This window comes from Sinocyclocheilus grahami, unplaced genomic scaffold (genome assembly GCF_001515645.1).
Source record: "Sinocyclocheilus grahami isolate Dianchi unplaced genomic scaffold, SAMN03320097.WGS_v1.1 scaffold7.1, whole genome shotgun sequence".
Classification (NCBI taxonomy): Eukaryota; Metazoa; Chordata; class Actinopteri; order Cypriniformes; family Cyprinidae; genus Sinocyclocheilus; species Sinocyclocheilus grahami.
The window spans coordinates 973842-990502 of record NW_015505186.1 but is presented as its reverse complement, the minus strand read 5'-3'; the positions used below and the strand labels follow the sequence as shown (position 1 = coordinate 990502).

General features: G+C 36.0%; 1 protein-coding gene across 2 annotated transcripts in view; it reads left to right on the top strand.

Moving 5' to 3' along the window:
* The window catches only part of LOC107588660 (opioid-binding protein/cell adhesion molecule-like), a 147727-nt gene that overhangs the window by 56730 nt on the left and 74336 nt on the right, over positions 1 to 16661 (top strand). Inside the window, exon 2 of one of the 2 annotated variants that reach the window (XM_016276869.1) lies at positions 13547 to 13622. In XM_016276869.1, coding sequence (XP_016132355.1) covers positions 13547 to 13622 — 76 coding nt within the window. Of the gene's footprint in view, positions 1 to 12981; positions 13623 to 16661 lie in introns of those variants that run through there. The other variant, XM_016276860.1, reaches the window with a different exon arrangement.

The window sequence follows — 16661 nt, the reverse complement described above, 5'->3', positions numbered from 1 at the left end:
GGGGGGGGGGGGGGGGGGGGGGGGGGGGGGGAGAAGGGGGTCCTGTGGATCGCTGAAGAAGTCTTCAAGAAGTTATATAAGGAGAACTCCATTTGCTCTTGACACCCCATTCCAATTCAAATGTAAAATCCTTCACTGCAAACAACTTTTAAAATCTGAAAATCCCAATGCCCTGCAGGATAAATAAAAGTGGCGGTTGGTAAAGAGCGACTTGGTCTAGTGAGCAGTAAACAGAATGAGACACATTAAGTCACTTCCTTGAGCCAAGAAACATATGGCATCATGTTGAGCCTTACGATAAGCCCCCCATTGAATACCTGAACAAGGGGTCTGTCTCCAAGCTGCTGTCTTAATCATGATTCAGCAGAATTGTTTTCCAGCCCAAAGGCAAAATGCTAGCTTGCTTGTGAGAGAAACTCAAATGTAGCATCTCCTTTTGCCCCGCTGCCGCATCAAACCCGTCTGGTCTGATTGGACTAGATGGCTCTGCAAAAGATCTCTGGTCTCTCTGGTAATCTCGCCAGCTGTCTGCAGCGGAGGTGCAATCCTACAGGGTTCCCGCCGCAGTTAGCCAGGGATTATTTTTTCATGATAAGGTCTGTATCTGCTCTTCCTGTGGTTGCTGCGGCCCATGCTCCAGTGAGGACAGCTTTTGCTTATTAGTCTGGGTGACGTGCTGGAGCAGAGGGGCTGTGTTCTGCCTTGAGGACACCGTAGCTTTGAAGAAGTGGAAATGAGAGGCATTTCCCCGGCCGAGTGGGGGGGGAAGTAGAACAGAAGTGTGATATTGCATTAAGTTTGGGGTGAAATAGCTTCACCTCCTCATTTCCGGCTGCACATATGCATTCAAAAACAAAGTACAACTGGCAAATTAGTGCAAGATTTCAAAAGGAAACATTTTTTTTATGAAGGAATTCTGTGGATGTCGTTGTGATTTTAGTTTTGAAATGCTGCATTTGCATTTTGTTGAGGTTGTTGCATATTCATTTTCATTTCATTTAGTTTTCTGCAGAAGTAATTTCTTAATCATTGTACTGTAAAAATATTTTAGCACATCGATTAAGAAAATCATTTTTGCGGAAAACACTGTCTGTTCATAGAAATGTAATAAAAAATGTCTAAGTTGGAAAGATTATTGGGAGTGCGTTTTACAAGAAAATAATATTTCAATACTATTTTTTCTTTTTCAAAATTTCGCATTTAATTCAATGTGTTACTTGATTTTGTAAATATTTGTAACATTTTACTAGTGATTTCTTCCATCATTTATTATACACTGAAAAAAAATGGTGGTAAAACAATTTTCACTCAGAGATTTCTAGACATTTTACAAAGAAATGGCAAAGTAACACATTCATTTTTAAAATAGAAATACTTAAATAGTAATGCAAAACATATTAAAATAATCCATTTTGACTTTTTTTCCAAGTAAAGATTTCAAAGTATCCTTAAAATCATTTCAACATTTTTGTAAAAAGCACACGATATTAAAACTTACTGCACACAATATATTTATGCTCATAGCAAGTGACATATTACATTAAAATGAATTTTATTTTTCTTATTTTATTGTATATTTCTATTTTTATTATTTCTTATTTTGTTTAAAACAAAAATCTATTGAAATGTAATGGCATGTTTAAATCAAACAGATCAAATAATGATAAAAAAATTATGTTTAGAAATGTAATATAATAAATTATTATAAAGAAACTTAATTTAATCCATATAAACGAGTATTAAAGGCATATGCAATTTGGCTTTTCATGTAACTTTATTGTTTTAAAGATGTTTTGATATTTTTACTGGAAATTGAGACAAAATGATGTGTAGACGTGTAGTACTGTTTAGCATTTATAATTGTATACTGTTTATTAAGAATATTTTTTGTACATAAGTGCAAGATTAACTTTTGTTCCTTTTCTTTGAAGATAAGAAGCAGTATGTCCTGACAAAGCTTTGTAAATCCATTCACTTATATCACTCCCATTATCATGCATTTGTTGTTCATGTTCACTCTCTGCCTGTTTTGTAGTCACAGATTTCTTATTCCGCTAATAAAAGAAGGAACCAATTCCATGCGCTGCTGGTCAAACACACTCCATTATGGTGGGCGGTGTTGTTGGGTTGGGGCGAGCTCAGTCCATACTGCATACACTGTTTATCCCTTTCTCCCTCAAAAGGGCAAGTTAAGTGGCCCTGGAAGCAGGAGTGATTTCTGTCTGCGGTGTGCCGAGGTAGAAAAATGATGGTAAATGTAGTGGGGTTACTGATCAATAGTGCATTTCTGCACAGTGTGAAAACAACATCACTCACGCTGGAAGAGAACAGTGATTTTTATCAATATGTTATTTTTTTCTGCTTTTCCTCCACCCAAAGTCTAAAAGGGTGGGTACAGTACATTTAGCATTTCATTTTTGTGTACATCAAAGCTCTGAAGCCTACAGCTCAGAAGCTTGCGCTTCAGCTGATGAAAACGTTCTAATATATATTGAAGTTCCTCCAGAATGGCTTCTGATGTTTTGACCTACATAATATTTACCCCCAAATGTTCTTCTAATAAAATATTTTATCACCATTTGCAGTCTTCTTCATATCCTTCTCCTTTGGTTTTGTTTAAGCACAGCATGTGCTCCTCAATGCTTATGCATGATGTATTGTCTTAGAGCTTCTTAATGTTGTATAGATGTAGACCGAGTGAACTTTAAAATCGGTGGAAGAATCGTTGCCTTCTAAGCCATGACTAATTTAAGACCAAAGCCTCCAAACACTCCAAAGTAATCCCCAGTCCTTCACTGCAGTCTGCAACCTTTGATGAAAGTCAATGAAGATCAAGGGAGCCTGTCAAGCGCTTTCCAATTTGTCAAGCCTAATATAAATGAAAGTCACTTTTTTGGGAATATTGCATTGTTGAGTTCCGAGTTCCTTTCAACAGGTTATTTGCTATATGACTAATCTATTCTGAAGAAAGGGACAGGAAAGAGTTCAAAAACAGTCCATGGATATGTGTGTTTCATGGTTTAATTTAATAAATGTAATTTGATTTAATACACTTCATTCGAATTGGTTGAAGATCACTGAGAGTATCTGTAGTTCCCCTTCCTTCTCCAGGAATTTACAGTAAGTAGATTTAATTCTGGCATTTACTCACCCTTGTCATTTCAAAAATCTTATGTCACAAAAGTAGAATATACTGGTCATACTTTTCAATAGAATGAAAATGAATGATCAAAAAAGCACATGACTTGTGCAAAAATTTATGTATTGGATGAGAAATAAAATTGTAGTACAAAAATAAAACAACGCCAGTATTACAAAATAGAACATTTAAAAGTGCAGAAATCACTTGTTTTTCTAAAGAAACATTGTCCATCAGCGACACCTGCAGGTAGAGTTACAGCGTCTCTCTTGCCTCTTCTGAGCCCATTGAGTTTTAACAGACCCCTAAAGCATGTAGTGGGTTTGGTGGGCGGTAATTGATAATGAATGGGGGAAAGTCACGTGAGAGGAGGCAATGCCTCCATCGTGAAATGATTGGATATGACTGGTTATGTTCGGCTGTGATTGGTTCATGTGATAAATCCTGCATTCACGAATCAGTCTGAATGAACAATATAATGACGTTAATGGGAAGACTAATTAAACAACTCACACGCTTAGATATAACCACTTACATCAAAAATAAGACTTGAAATGGCCTGAAAACATGATCTGTGGGAGTTTTTAGTGAGTAATCAGCTTGGTGTAAAGTAAATCTCTGTCTGTGACCAATATTTACTGAGCTTTGATGACTGATGATCTGAAAATTTTAAAGAAATTAACTATTAAATAGAATAGCTGACCATATGTTCACAAATAAAAATTATTGTTTTAATCGTTACTGTCTTGAGTTATTATTTTGGAAAAAATGTCAAATGCTTAAAAACTCTAACTTGATGAGATTCATACTTGGCTTTAATAACAATATTACATTGTTAATGTAAAAGCATATAATAGAATAGTTTTTTATGTAATGTTTATTTAACCAGGAAAATGTGACTGGGACATGAACTTACATCTGATTAAAAAACAAAAAACAAACTTTGATATATATATAACATGTTTTGATAGATTTGAATTTTTTTTTTTAATTCATTAACATTTCTGTACTTCTTAGTTTGTGGGAGAAACTTTGAAAGAGCCAATATTTTGAGTTGAATCTTTTCAATGAATCGGTTAATCTAAATCACATAATTTACTGTTATCTGTCCAAAAATTAGACACAAATAAATTACATTTCATTATATAAGGAAGTACATGTTACTTCTAATATTTCATATGAATGCATGGATAATCAATCAGATGAGATTTTTTTTTTGTACCGCATCTATCAGCAGGGGCTTTACTAATCAGCCAAGCCTTGACCCCCTGGTGCAAACAGAAACCTCTCCCACACACTGTTCTTATTGGCTCTGATGTTTGGCCAGCATTTTTGCTTTCAGCGTGGACAGAAAAAAATACTTGCCTCTGGGTTAGGCATGATATTTGGGGACATTTCTGATATTACATAATATCAACACAAACCAAGCCTGGATTTTTGTTGGTATGGGTTTAAGGTAGAGTGAATGTCTGCCACAGTATCATTTGACCTCATCAGGAAATCAGGCACCAGAAATCAACTTTGTCATTTTCTTTGACACGTTGTGTAATCGGTAAACAAACTATTTCAAATTCAATTGTGTTCACTAATGAGACAAGGTCAAAGAGAATAATCAGTTAACATACAAGGCATCTTAATCACTTCATTGAAACCGTCCTCTCAGGAATTCTGTATCATGCAAAACAAAAATTGCTTTGAATCTCCAGCATTAAAATGCATGATATTAGCTCATAATTACTGCTTAGCACAATGAGTCCAATTATAGCCAACGAGGACTAATTTGAAAAGTCACCTCAGCAGTTTGGGTAATTATACACCTACAGTACAAATACAGAAATGCATTTAGGTTGGTTGTACCATGTATATTTTACTTAAAGGGGTCATATGATGTTGCTAAAAAGAACATTCTTTTGTGTATTTGGTGTAATGAAATGTGTTTATGCAGTTTAAGGTTAAAAAAATACATTATTTTCCACATACTGTACATTATTGTTTCTATGCGTAGATTTTTACAAAGCTCATCGGTCTGAAAATGGAGGTGTGATCTGATTGGCCAGCTATCCAGTGCGTTGTGATTGGCTGAATACCTCAAGCGTGTGACGGAAATGATACGCCCCTTACCATATTGTGATGCTGTGTCCCGGAGCGACGAGACAAAAACATTAAAACCCATTATAAACGAGGCATTTGTTGCATCCAGTGGGGACATAATTACGGATTATAATGACTTATACTGTCTTTTTACGTGTTGCGTTGCATCGCACCGCATAAACATAAAACCATGTCTGCATTTGTGATGTAGACATGTGGGGGCGTGTTTAAACGAGGCGTTTTAGGAGGGCGTGGACCAGTCTTAACTTTTATAAAGAGTATCTCTTTTGGGTTTGAGACTTTAGTCTTTGCAACTTTAGGGATCTTATCTATTCAAGAACAGCTTGTAACACTCCAAAGAGAAAGGAAAACTTGAAATCGTATCATTTGACCCCTTTAATTATACATTCTACAGCTTAAAGAGCAAACAATGTGAAATGTGGCTGTGACTTTGAAGAATAATACAGCTAACAGTGTTTTAATCTATATTGACAGCTAACCCAGATGTAATCAGAGTCAGTTACATAGCGACTTGGCTTCAAAATAAATTTAGCAGTTCAGACTGATCTAAACAGGGAAAATGGATTATACTGATAATCCTGAGCATATGTTTTCTCTGGGAAATGTGGAGATTTTTAGATAAAGTGAGTGTACATCTACCCCACAAGATTACTGTAGTTTAGCATTTTCAACTTTTTTTATTTTGTTACTTTTTTTCTTTTTTCACATTTTCAGATTATTTTTAGTTTACAGTCTTATTTTATTCAGTCAGTTTTATTCATTGTTTTTTTTGACAGCTCTATTAAAAAAATAGTGTTAATTTAAACAATATATCTGAATAGCTGAATAGCTCTTGTACCGCATTGTCAAATGGCCATTCTCCACTGCATATAAACTGTCTCCCATAGGCTGTTCATTGACTCTTGCAATCTTAACACCTGTTTTAGGGGTCCACAATAAAGCCAACACAGTGCTTCTTGGTTGCAAACCTCCATCAATCATAAAGCATGTTGAGATAGACCAGCAGAGCCAAATGGCCAAGGCTGGATCTAGTTATGGCTATTGTTTTCAATAAGGGACAGCTGTGCTCACATCAATTTATCTTGTCTTGCTGCTCTTTCTCCTTTTTAGTGGAGCTTTCCTTTTTGTCGTGTGGAAATCATTTCTTCTGCCACAGAGTAAGCTATCTATCTATCTATCTATCTATCTATCGCTGTGCTCACATCAATTTATCTTGTCTTGCTGCTCTTTCTCCTTTTTAGTGGAGCTTTCCTTTTTGTCGTGTGGAAATCATTTCTTCTGCCACAGAGTAAGCTATCTATCTATCTATCTATCTATCTATCTATCTATCTATCTATCTATCTATCTATCTATCTATCTATCTATCTATCTATCTATCTATCTATCTATCTATCTATCGTTATGTTGTTCAGTTCTTTTTTCAATCTAACATTTTTATCCATCCATCCATCCAATAGTGGCAAATAAAGGATTCAAAGAAGCAACAGCAGGTGAATTAATAACAGCATTTTGCATTGGTTACATATTTCAATGTGTTCATATGACATTTAAATTATTTGGCTGTTTTTCAGTGCATATGTGCGGCAAACTGCAGGTCATCGTGTGACTAGAAATGTCATTATATTTTATCCTCTGTGTGAAATGCTTCTCATAAAACATTGATAAACTCATTTTGGTGGTTTAATGTGAATAATACTTCACATATGCATCACCACATGGGGCTCTAGGAGGAAATACTTGAGCCATCCTAGATAAACTTGTGATGATAAATTTCGGAAGAAATTGTCATTATAAGATGCATGAGTAATAACAGTTATAACAAAAGAACAAATGTATTGTCCGCACACTGATATAACTGCTCCATAAGAAATATTTATTGCAACATTTCGACCATCAGGTCTTCGTCTGGCACAAATTACGTGAACTGAGGTTCAACTCTATAAGTAACAGGTGGTCATCCTAATTAGACACGTTCAATCACTATGTAGGTGTACTCCCACAAAAAAAAAAAAAGAAAGAAAGAGAGAGAAAACGGCTTAAACTCGAATAACCATACAAATCAATACAAGTAAAATACAAATCAATATAGATCAATAATCACTCAAAATATTCAAACAATACTGAAAACAGATGAATAATAATAATAATAGCAGTTATTTAACAGGCAGACAGAAGTGACCAGAAATATCAGAGGGGTCATGTACTGTATATGTACACACAAACACTTCCATTATTAGCCTGTTAGTCACTTTACTAGAGCACTTATTAGTGTACTAGCTTAGTAGATCACTGATAGATATATGACATGATATTGCCATTGGTTTAGCTTCAAATTTTTATCGATAAACATGTTGGAAACCTTTGGCACTGTTTCCTCAATGCTTGCTGATTAGTAAACGAAGTTAAAACGGTTACATACCCCGACGGTGCTTGTGAATAGATGCCTGCTATGCTGACACAACTGTGTGACAGATAAAAAATGTGCAGGCCATGAGCCGCTCCCTGTATGAGATTTGTCATCATATCCAGTCCAGTTGCTTCAGGGTCAGGACTCAAATTAATTCCTAACTGACTACAGCAGACTGTGTGAGTGATAGTGGAGGCTGCTATTTTTGAACAATAGAAATGCATGTGTCTGCTGGCTGGATGGATGCAGTAGTGGCACCAGGTCATTTTAAATTGCCCTGTAATTTACTAACATTTTGTGAAACCGCTCAGAGGAGTTCATTACTGCGCAGTAGCACTGCAGGAAAGGATGTGCCTTTAAAACCCATTAAAACTTTAGGCCATCCTAACATGTTTATATACTGTAAAAAATTAATTTTTTAAAGTTGTAAATAAAATGTGAGGTTATTGGAGTACATTTTACAAGAAAATACTATTTCTATACTATCTTTGTTTTAAAATGTCACATTTAATTAAATGTGTCAGTTGTCATTTCTTTCTGATTAATTGTGAAATTCACTTGGATTTCTTTCAGAAAACAGCTTTGCTTACCAAAGAGTCAAGTAGATTAATTCCACCTCATGAAGCAGATTTGCAATGATGGATATTTTGTCTAGTGTGATCCTATTTAGAGGAATAGTTCACCTAAAAAATAAGATTTGTTGAAAATTTATGAAAATCTATGATTTTTGTTTCTTTGGTGGAACAGATTAGAATACATTTAGATTAAATTTAGTCCAAACAGCTGATAAAAAACATCACAATAATCCACAAGTAATCCACACGACTCCAGTCAAACAATAAACATCTTGTGAAGTGAAATTATGTGTTTATAATAATCAAATCCATCATTAAGACTTAACTAAAAACCATTGCTTCTGTAGTCCTCTATCCATAATACTGCTTTCTCCTGGGAGTCATCTCGTCTGAATCAGGAGAGAAAATTTACTAGTTAAAATGGTGCAAAACAGTTCTAAACAAATATGTTGGTGGATTTTGATGAGAGAGGAGGACAAAAGTGATTAACTTTTTCACTGGAGGAGGCGTTATTATGGATTATGGACTGGTATTTTGGCCAGAAATGACGGTTTGACAGAAAATCGCATTAAAGATGGATTTATTTCTTACAAACATGCAGCATTTCACTTCACAAGATGTTAATTGATGAACTGGAGTCATGCAGATTACTTGTGGATTATTTTGATGTTTTTATAAGCTGTTTGGACTCTAATTCCAACGGCACCCATTCACTGCAGAGGATCCACTGGTGAGTAAGTGATGTAATGCTGAATTTCCACAAATCTGTTCTAATGAAGAAACAAACTCATTATCTACATCTTGGATGACCTCAGAGTGAATATATTTTCATTTTTGGGTGAACTATTTCTTTTTTATGTATTTTATGTATAGCTAGTCACATTTTTATTTTCTTAAATAAAGCTCAATGTCCCTTATTTTTTATTACAAAACCATGCATGGTGATGGAGACAGGTGTGCCAGCAAAGAAAATATTTTCTTTTGTTTGTTCACATTGGTATTCAAAGCAGCAGGTTACTAGAAATATTAGAGGTCTTCGTTAAGTGTTTCAGCAAACAATTCTGTGTGTCAAATGGAGGAACTTCAGGGGGGAATATTTGCAAAACACCATACAAGACGCTATTGTTTTGCTGCACATGCTGCTTTGTGGGTGTCAACAGTATTGCTCAAAATGAAAAAAAAAAATCTTATATTGCAGAAGTTAGCAGTTAGACTAAATGAATGAGAATCACCATAATATGTTCATTTCTCACTCGTTTTGATGTTTAAAAACTAAAAGACATGACGGCAGAACATCTGTGCGATCTGTTTCTTGCCTTGAGGAAAACGCAGCTTAGGCATGAAATGTAGTCAATGGAATTAAACATCCTAGATCAAGTGTAACTGTGAACATACATCAAATCTCTTCGTAAAGTCTTTGATTTGATGTTTTCGCACCACTTTGTAATTTGAAATGAGAAGAAGCAACCTTCGAACAAGTTGTACAATAGCACCTTTTCCTTGTCTTTCAGTGAAATGTATTACCAAGGACGCAACACTCATTGTTAGTTTAGCAGAAGTTATCACAGGAGAGGAGACCTCCTCAGTTCATTGCAAGGTTAGCAAGTCTCCTCTGGGAGAGACGCTCCGTTCTGTTCAAACAGATTCTCCAGACTGAAGATAATGGGGGTGTTGCGCATCCTTTAAACATAACCTTGAGTTGGGAACTCGGGGTCAAAAGAATAAGGTTTTCTTTAGTGCAGGGGGCCTATAGAGGGGTCATCTCAAGTGCTTTCATAATGAATCACAGTCTGGATTAGAAAACCAGTGCACTGTGAAGGATGCAGTTCCTTCATGCAAATGTACTTGTCATTGCTGTCTTATTGTCTAAATATGACTGTTTAGAAGTTTTTCTCCACACCATGATGAATATTCAATAGAATATGGTTCAGTGTTTTGCTTAAAGGATTATTTCATCATTTACTCACCCTCATGCTATTTCAAACCCATTTCACTTTCCATGGAACACAAAAAGCAGATGCTTAGCAGAATGTCAAAGTGTCTTTTTCATTTACATTGAAAGTGAATGATGACCAGGGGCGGTTAAGCTCCTAAAATGACTAAATGTGCAATAAAAACATCATAAAATATGATTTACATACTGTATTACAAGTCATACAGTAACTTTATTTGAGGGAAACACAAAATTATTGCTGTTGGGAACTTTTTATGGTGCTTTTTGAAGCTTGACAGCCTCTGGTCACCATTGACTTTCATTCTATGGAAAAGAGCAGCATGGACATTTTGCCTAACATCTCCTTTTATGTTCTACAGAAGAAAATAAAATCATAATGGTTTGGAAGGATATGAAAGCAAGAGAAAATGGCAGAATATTCATTTTTGAGTATATATATCCCTTTAAATCCATGTCTGAATGGTGACAGACAAACTTGTGGAGTGTGACAAGCATGAATGGTGCACTCTGGGATCAAGGAGTTCAGAATCAGGTTGTGTTGCATGTCTCAGACTTTGGGACACTAATGAATAGATTTTGTGAGCTTTGCTTCAGTTTTGGTCCAGAAAGGTCAACTGGGGGATTATTCTTTAGCCAGATATTTTTGAAGGGATTCATTTTTTTTAAGAAAACTGAACATGGAAGAAATGCCATGTGAAGATTACATCCTGCTTTTGCCTCTGTATTATTACAGGTTTGATCTTTGCCAGTTCGAGCTGACCTTTGTGTTGTTTGTGTTGCTACTCAACAAATAACCTTTTAATAAAGTCTATCTATCTATCTATCTATCTATCTATCTATCTATCTATCTATCTATCTATCTATCTATCTATCTATCTATCTATCTATCTATCTATCTATCTATCTATCTATCGACTCAGTTGTAAAGTCACTTGTTTTTTTCCCCTGTGTACATCAGTGTTTTGAATGAATCAAATCCGTGAACTGTGATTTATTGACTCACTCTTAAAGACTTGTCATTTGTTTTGCTCCTTGTTTCATTAAATCAGTGATTTGAACCAATCAGATGAATGAATGAGTCCATGACTTACCCATAAAGACAGTCACTTGTCGCCCCCTACTTGTGTAATCATGTACCATGCAGAAAGACTCCACCATTAATGCACAAAATAAAAGCAATTTTAACGGATTTGTAGTGCTTTTCAACTTACAAACACACATAGTTTATAAATAGAGTGCAAAATCACTTTTTCTAGTCCTTTAGAGATGTTGGATATTGCAAAACTATGCTAATTTGTTCAATGTGTCTGCAACAGTTGTTTAGGTTGCATTCATAATTTGGCCTATTGTTTAAAAAGCAAGTTAAAGAGCTGTTTTCCTTCTCCGCAGATACTGGGGCATGTCAACAATTAAGTTAAGGCACCAGTAATTAGAAAACATACACACACAAGCATGCACAAATGTGCGGAAGTCACTTTTTATCAAGTCTGCATTTGACAAATTGATAGTTTAACACTAGACACTGCAGACGGGGACATTGAACATCAGGTGACAGTACGAAAGTGAACGCGCATGAATAGTTTTGAGTGACTCTGAATGCCAACCGGAGATTGAGCGTCAGATATTTCCAGCTATACCAGCTGTATTAACTCGTCGTCTCCCTCAACATAATTTGCATAACCATGCGGAATGATAATTGACATTTTCAACATAGCTTCCCTCAAACTGATGTGATTTTAGCTCACATTCCAATGCATCTAGCTGAATTAATGTTATCTACCAGGAATGGCTCAACCAGAGTAACATTTTTGATTGAAAAGCTAAAGCGAAATGTGTTTACCTTGAAGACAGAGGCAGCCTCCACTAACACAGTTACTGATTCTAGTAGGATCGCAAAGTCTGCAGTTGCCAGAGATTTAGTTGTTGAAATGGTATGCTAATGTCCTAGTTTTCTGGCCCAAATTGCTTTTGACCTTGAGGTTAAATGTAGACATTTGCAGTGCACATATATAAGTATCTTGCCATTTGATAAGAAATTAAGAGATAATGAGTAAGATATGATATGCCAGAGTGCATTTAGACTCGAGGTGTCATACCACACTAATATAGTTTGAAATAGTTACATTTTCACATAGTACTGTGATTTAATAGCAACTTATGAGTCACAGTTACAAGATTCGTATCTACCATCAATGTAAACATAAACTAGTTTAAGTGCAGTGATTAGTTAAGGATTATCTGAAGACTGTGGTATATGGATATGAGAATGATAATCTGAAATAAATTCCACGTACACCACATAAAATGTTTGGATTCTGCCCACTGTAATCTCCTTATCATGGATTATATTTCATGCAAGGCTAAAAACGATAGCTTTAATGATTAAATGTTGCTGAAAAGGATGTTTTCCACAAGTCTAATTTCATAATCGCATATTGTTTATTTTTAGTATGCAGTACTAATCGACGGCCGGAAAAAAACATCTAAAGATGGTTTTAGCTGGTCTACAAAACTAGCATATTTGCTGGGTTTAAAGGGGTTTTTAGATAGATAGATAGATAGATAGATAGATAGATAGATAGATAGATAGATAGATAGACAAATAAATAATTGCCCAGTTGTCCACAATAAATATATTATTTATTTGAATGTGTTTGGAGTAAATATTCCCCCCATTATCTGTGTTGACCTCAACGCGTGTATGGTGTCTTCTCCGCATGCGTTCACACAGAGTTCAGCTCTACTTAGGGAGACACAGGAACTGACGGGTAGTCAGTTTCCTCACCTATCCGTGCATAAGAGCACCACCGAGCGCGTTCTCTCGGTCTCCAGGCGTATTTCTGCTTCTTTCCACACACAGCCAACCCGTTTCAGCACCCCGGAGGTGTTCACGCACTGAACATCCTCTCGCAGTCGCGTTCAGTTTGTGCGGGTCCAATTAAAGTGAATTTGAAAGCGACGAGGCTCAGAACGAGGCTGAAGCATCTTTGAGAGCGCGAGCAACATATGTGCTGCCTCTGAAGACTCGGTTACAGCACCTCCGTGTGTCTGAAAACGCGTGAAAAAACGTTTCACCCGACTGCTGAAAACTTTCAAGGAATATTTACGTTTTGGAGGATTTCCTGTCAGTAACACTGAGTAAAACGAATACTTTTGGAGATATTTAGAGGACGGAATACGAAGTGGACGCTGCGTTCCGAGGGGAATCACATTTACGCTCCTTCAGTCATACGCTTCTTTTTGCGGACGGAAGTTTCTGAGTTTTCTGACGGAAAAAATGGGCATAACTGGTTATTTTGAGCTGCAGTGGAAATGCCTGGTTGTTGTGGCTCTAAGACTGCTGTTCCTTGTGCCCGCAGGAGTGCCAGCGAGAAGCGGAGAATCTTATTTAAAGGACAACATCACTGTCAGACAAGGAGACAATGCTGTCTTGAAGTAAGTCAATGATTATTTACATTATAAGTGTGTGTGTATATATATAATTACGTTTCATGTTATGTACTTTTTCATTTTAAATGCTTTTTTAACCGTTTTGCAAACATTAGAATGTTTATTTAAGCAGCTAATCAGTAGGCTAGGTGTTACTTCTTATTTAATAATTTTAGTTAGTAATAAACTGGTTTTAAGTGTTTAAATGTTTTAATTTTTATTGAACTATAAATATTAGTATTAGCCTAATCTGGCTGCTGTTTGCACGTCTCATTTTTCTGCTGGAGTTGTTTTGGGAATCCGTGGTGAGATGCAATCGTCTGGTAATGCAATCAGCATGCAGTCTGGTCTATGTAATCAGATTTGGTGGCCTATTTAGATAAGTAGTTAATCAACAAATCAAATGTAAGTTCGACTCGTTTCTCTATTCCCTCTGTTTCAGTCATTCTCCCTCTCCCATCTCGCTCATGCCTGATTTCTCATTCCCTCTTTACTCTCAGTCACACACAGATACACTCTCGTTTGTGGACGCCCACACATGCACTTACAGTAGCATCGTTGTTTACTTACTTTTCCTCTAATGGTTATTCCGTGAAGTTATATAAATGTGGGTAACAAGGCAGTCGTTTTTCCTGTAGGGGGACTGAGAGTAAAGTATGCCTCTTTCGTTTCGCTTTTGCCCTGCGTGTGGTACCAGACGCAGCGGAGGACGTTTTGTGTAGCATGAGACAGTGGCCTGTGCTTGTGTCCTTTGACGCTTGGCTCCAGAAACTCTGTCTAAAATAATGTCATTTTTGTCTGGAACAAATCTGCACAACAAAACTGCTGAGGACGGCAACAGTCCGTCGATCTGTATAGACCCTTATTGCGGAGTCTGATGCTTGAAAAAACCCTCTTTTGAATAAAGAGACATTCATGTGCAGAATGCTTGTTGTTTGTGTGTGTTTGTGTGTGTGTGTTACTAACACAATGTGCATGCATCCATGTGTGGATGTATGTATGGATGAATAAACAGATAGATAGATATATAGATAGATAGATGGATGGATGGATGGATGGATGGATGGATGGATGAATAGATAGATGGATAGATAGATGGATGGATGGATAGATAGATAGATAGATAGATAGATAGATAGATAGATAGATAGATAGATAGATAGATAGATAGATGGATGGATCGACAGACAGACAGATATAAATTGTAAATACAGTGGATAACTTCATTCTATTAAAGCTGATATTTAGTTGTTCTTTTACAGAATTTTGAATATATGTATATTGTGCCCATAACTTTACACCCACCCACATAGACACACACACACACACACACACACACACACACACACATACACACACACACACACATCTAGTGGACCACACACACACACACATACACACGTGTGTGTGTATAGCAAATAAGCCCCTTTAGACTGTTATATTGTGTATACAGTAATATGTGACTATAGATTCATTCACAAACACACAGGTTTACATTTGTGAAAAGTGGGGACATCCCATAGGCGTAATGGTTTTATAATGTACAGAGCGTATATTCTATTGCCCTTTACCAACCCTACCCCTAAACCTACCCCTTACAGGAGACTTTGTGCTATTTCAGATTTTCAATACACTCCATTCTGTGTGATTTATAAGCGTTTTGAAAAGTGGGGAATGTCCTGAAAAGTCACCTTCTCCTTGTAATACCTATGTCATACCTTTGTCATTATACAAATTTATGTCCTCATTTGTCACAAAAACGCGTACACTGATTCATCCACAAACACTGATTCATCCATCTTTATGAATGAGACATTGACATTGTCATTCAAATTGTTTTTAAAATTAGCAATGATTTTAATGACTGAAGCAATGAACATTTTGTCAGAGCCTGTATTATAAATTACATGCTCTTTTTAGTTGTCACACACAGAGCCTTGAGTGCCTTATTTGATTTTTGTCAAGCCAAGAATAGTGCTAACCATTTTATACTAATAAATAACATATATATTACATTAATTAAAGAACATGGGAGCAAGAAAATAATGTGAAAATGTATAGATTAATTATTTTAAATGAGAAATCATATTTAGTAAATCATTGCAACTCTTTTACATGTACATAATTTCTGGTCTGTATGTGCATAATTGCTAAGCGTTTGTTCATTTATTCGTTTAGTCTTGATGGCTGAAATGTTTGGCGTTGGGCTGAACTGTAAAAACACTTGTGGTTTCTCTAAATAACATATCTGTTGATAATAAACTCATGTTCCTGAGGAAACAAAAACTGAGATTGAACAATTGCTAGTGGATAATAGTTGATAGTTAATAACAGGATGTTGTTACTCCTACTGACATCAACATCTGAATCACTGCCAACTGTTCATAATAAACAAGCCAAATATTTGTCAGAAGTTACAATAATGTGTTTCTGATTTAAAGAGAAATTAGATTCAATTCTGTTGGCATTTTCTCAACACTCCAAACTTGCAGCATCATTTGAATTTGATTTTATATGCTTGAATATAAAATCATATGCTTGCCACAGTGAATGCACCAAGGATCCAAATTGCACAAATCAAACAAATCGGCATTAATGGAAAGAATGAAATGTATGCAAGTGTTGACTTTTGACTTTCTGATCGGTGAACTGTGTTACACTCATGTCTCACAGACACCAGAGAATCTCTGGACCTCATTTCTTAGTCCTTTTTTCCACTTGAAGTCCTTCCACTTGAGAATTAAATGTGTCATACCATCTGTCAGCCCAGAGTGCTGCTTTTCCCCTCCCTCTCTCTTAATTTAGCCATTCAAATAAACTTTGATTTTCTCAGTTATGTGGCACAGTTAGTTTTGGTTCATCCACTATTGATTCTATAGACTCCTGCAGATATCAGTTAAAACAGATTGACTCACAATTGCATTTATCTCAAAGCAACCCATCTCCTTGACTGTGAGAACATAAAGCAAATGAAAATGAATACATTTCCATAGCAACGTTATATCTTGTAAGTTCATGGCTGTATTGGTGCCACAGTTCAGAAGT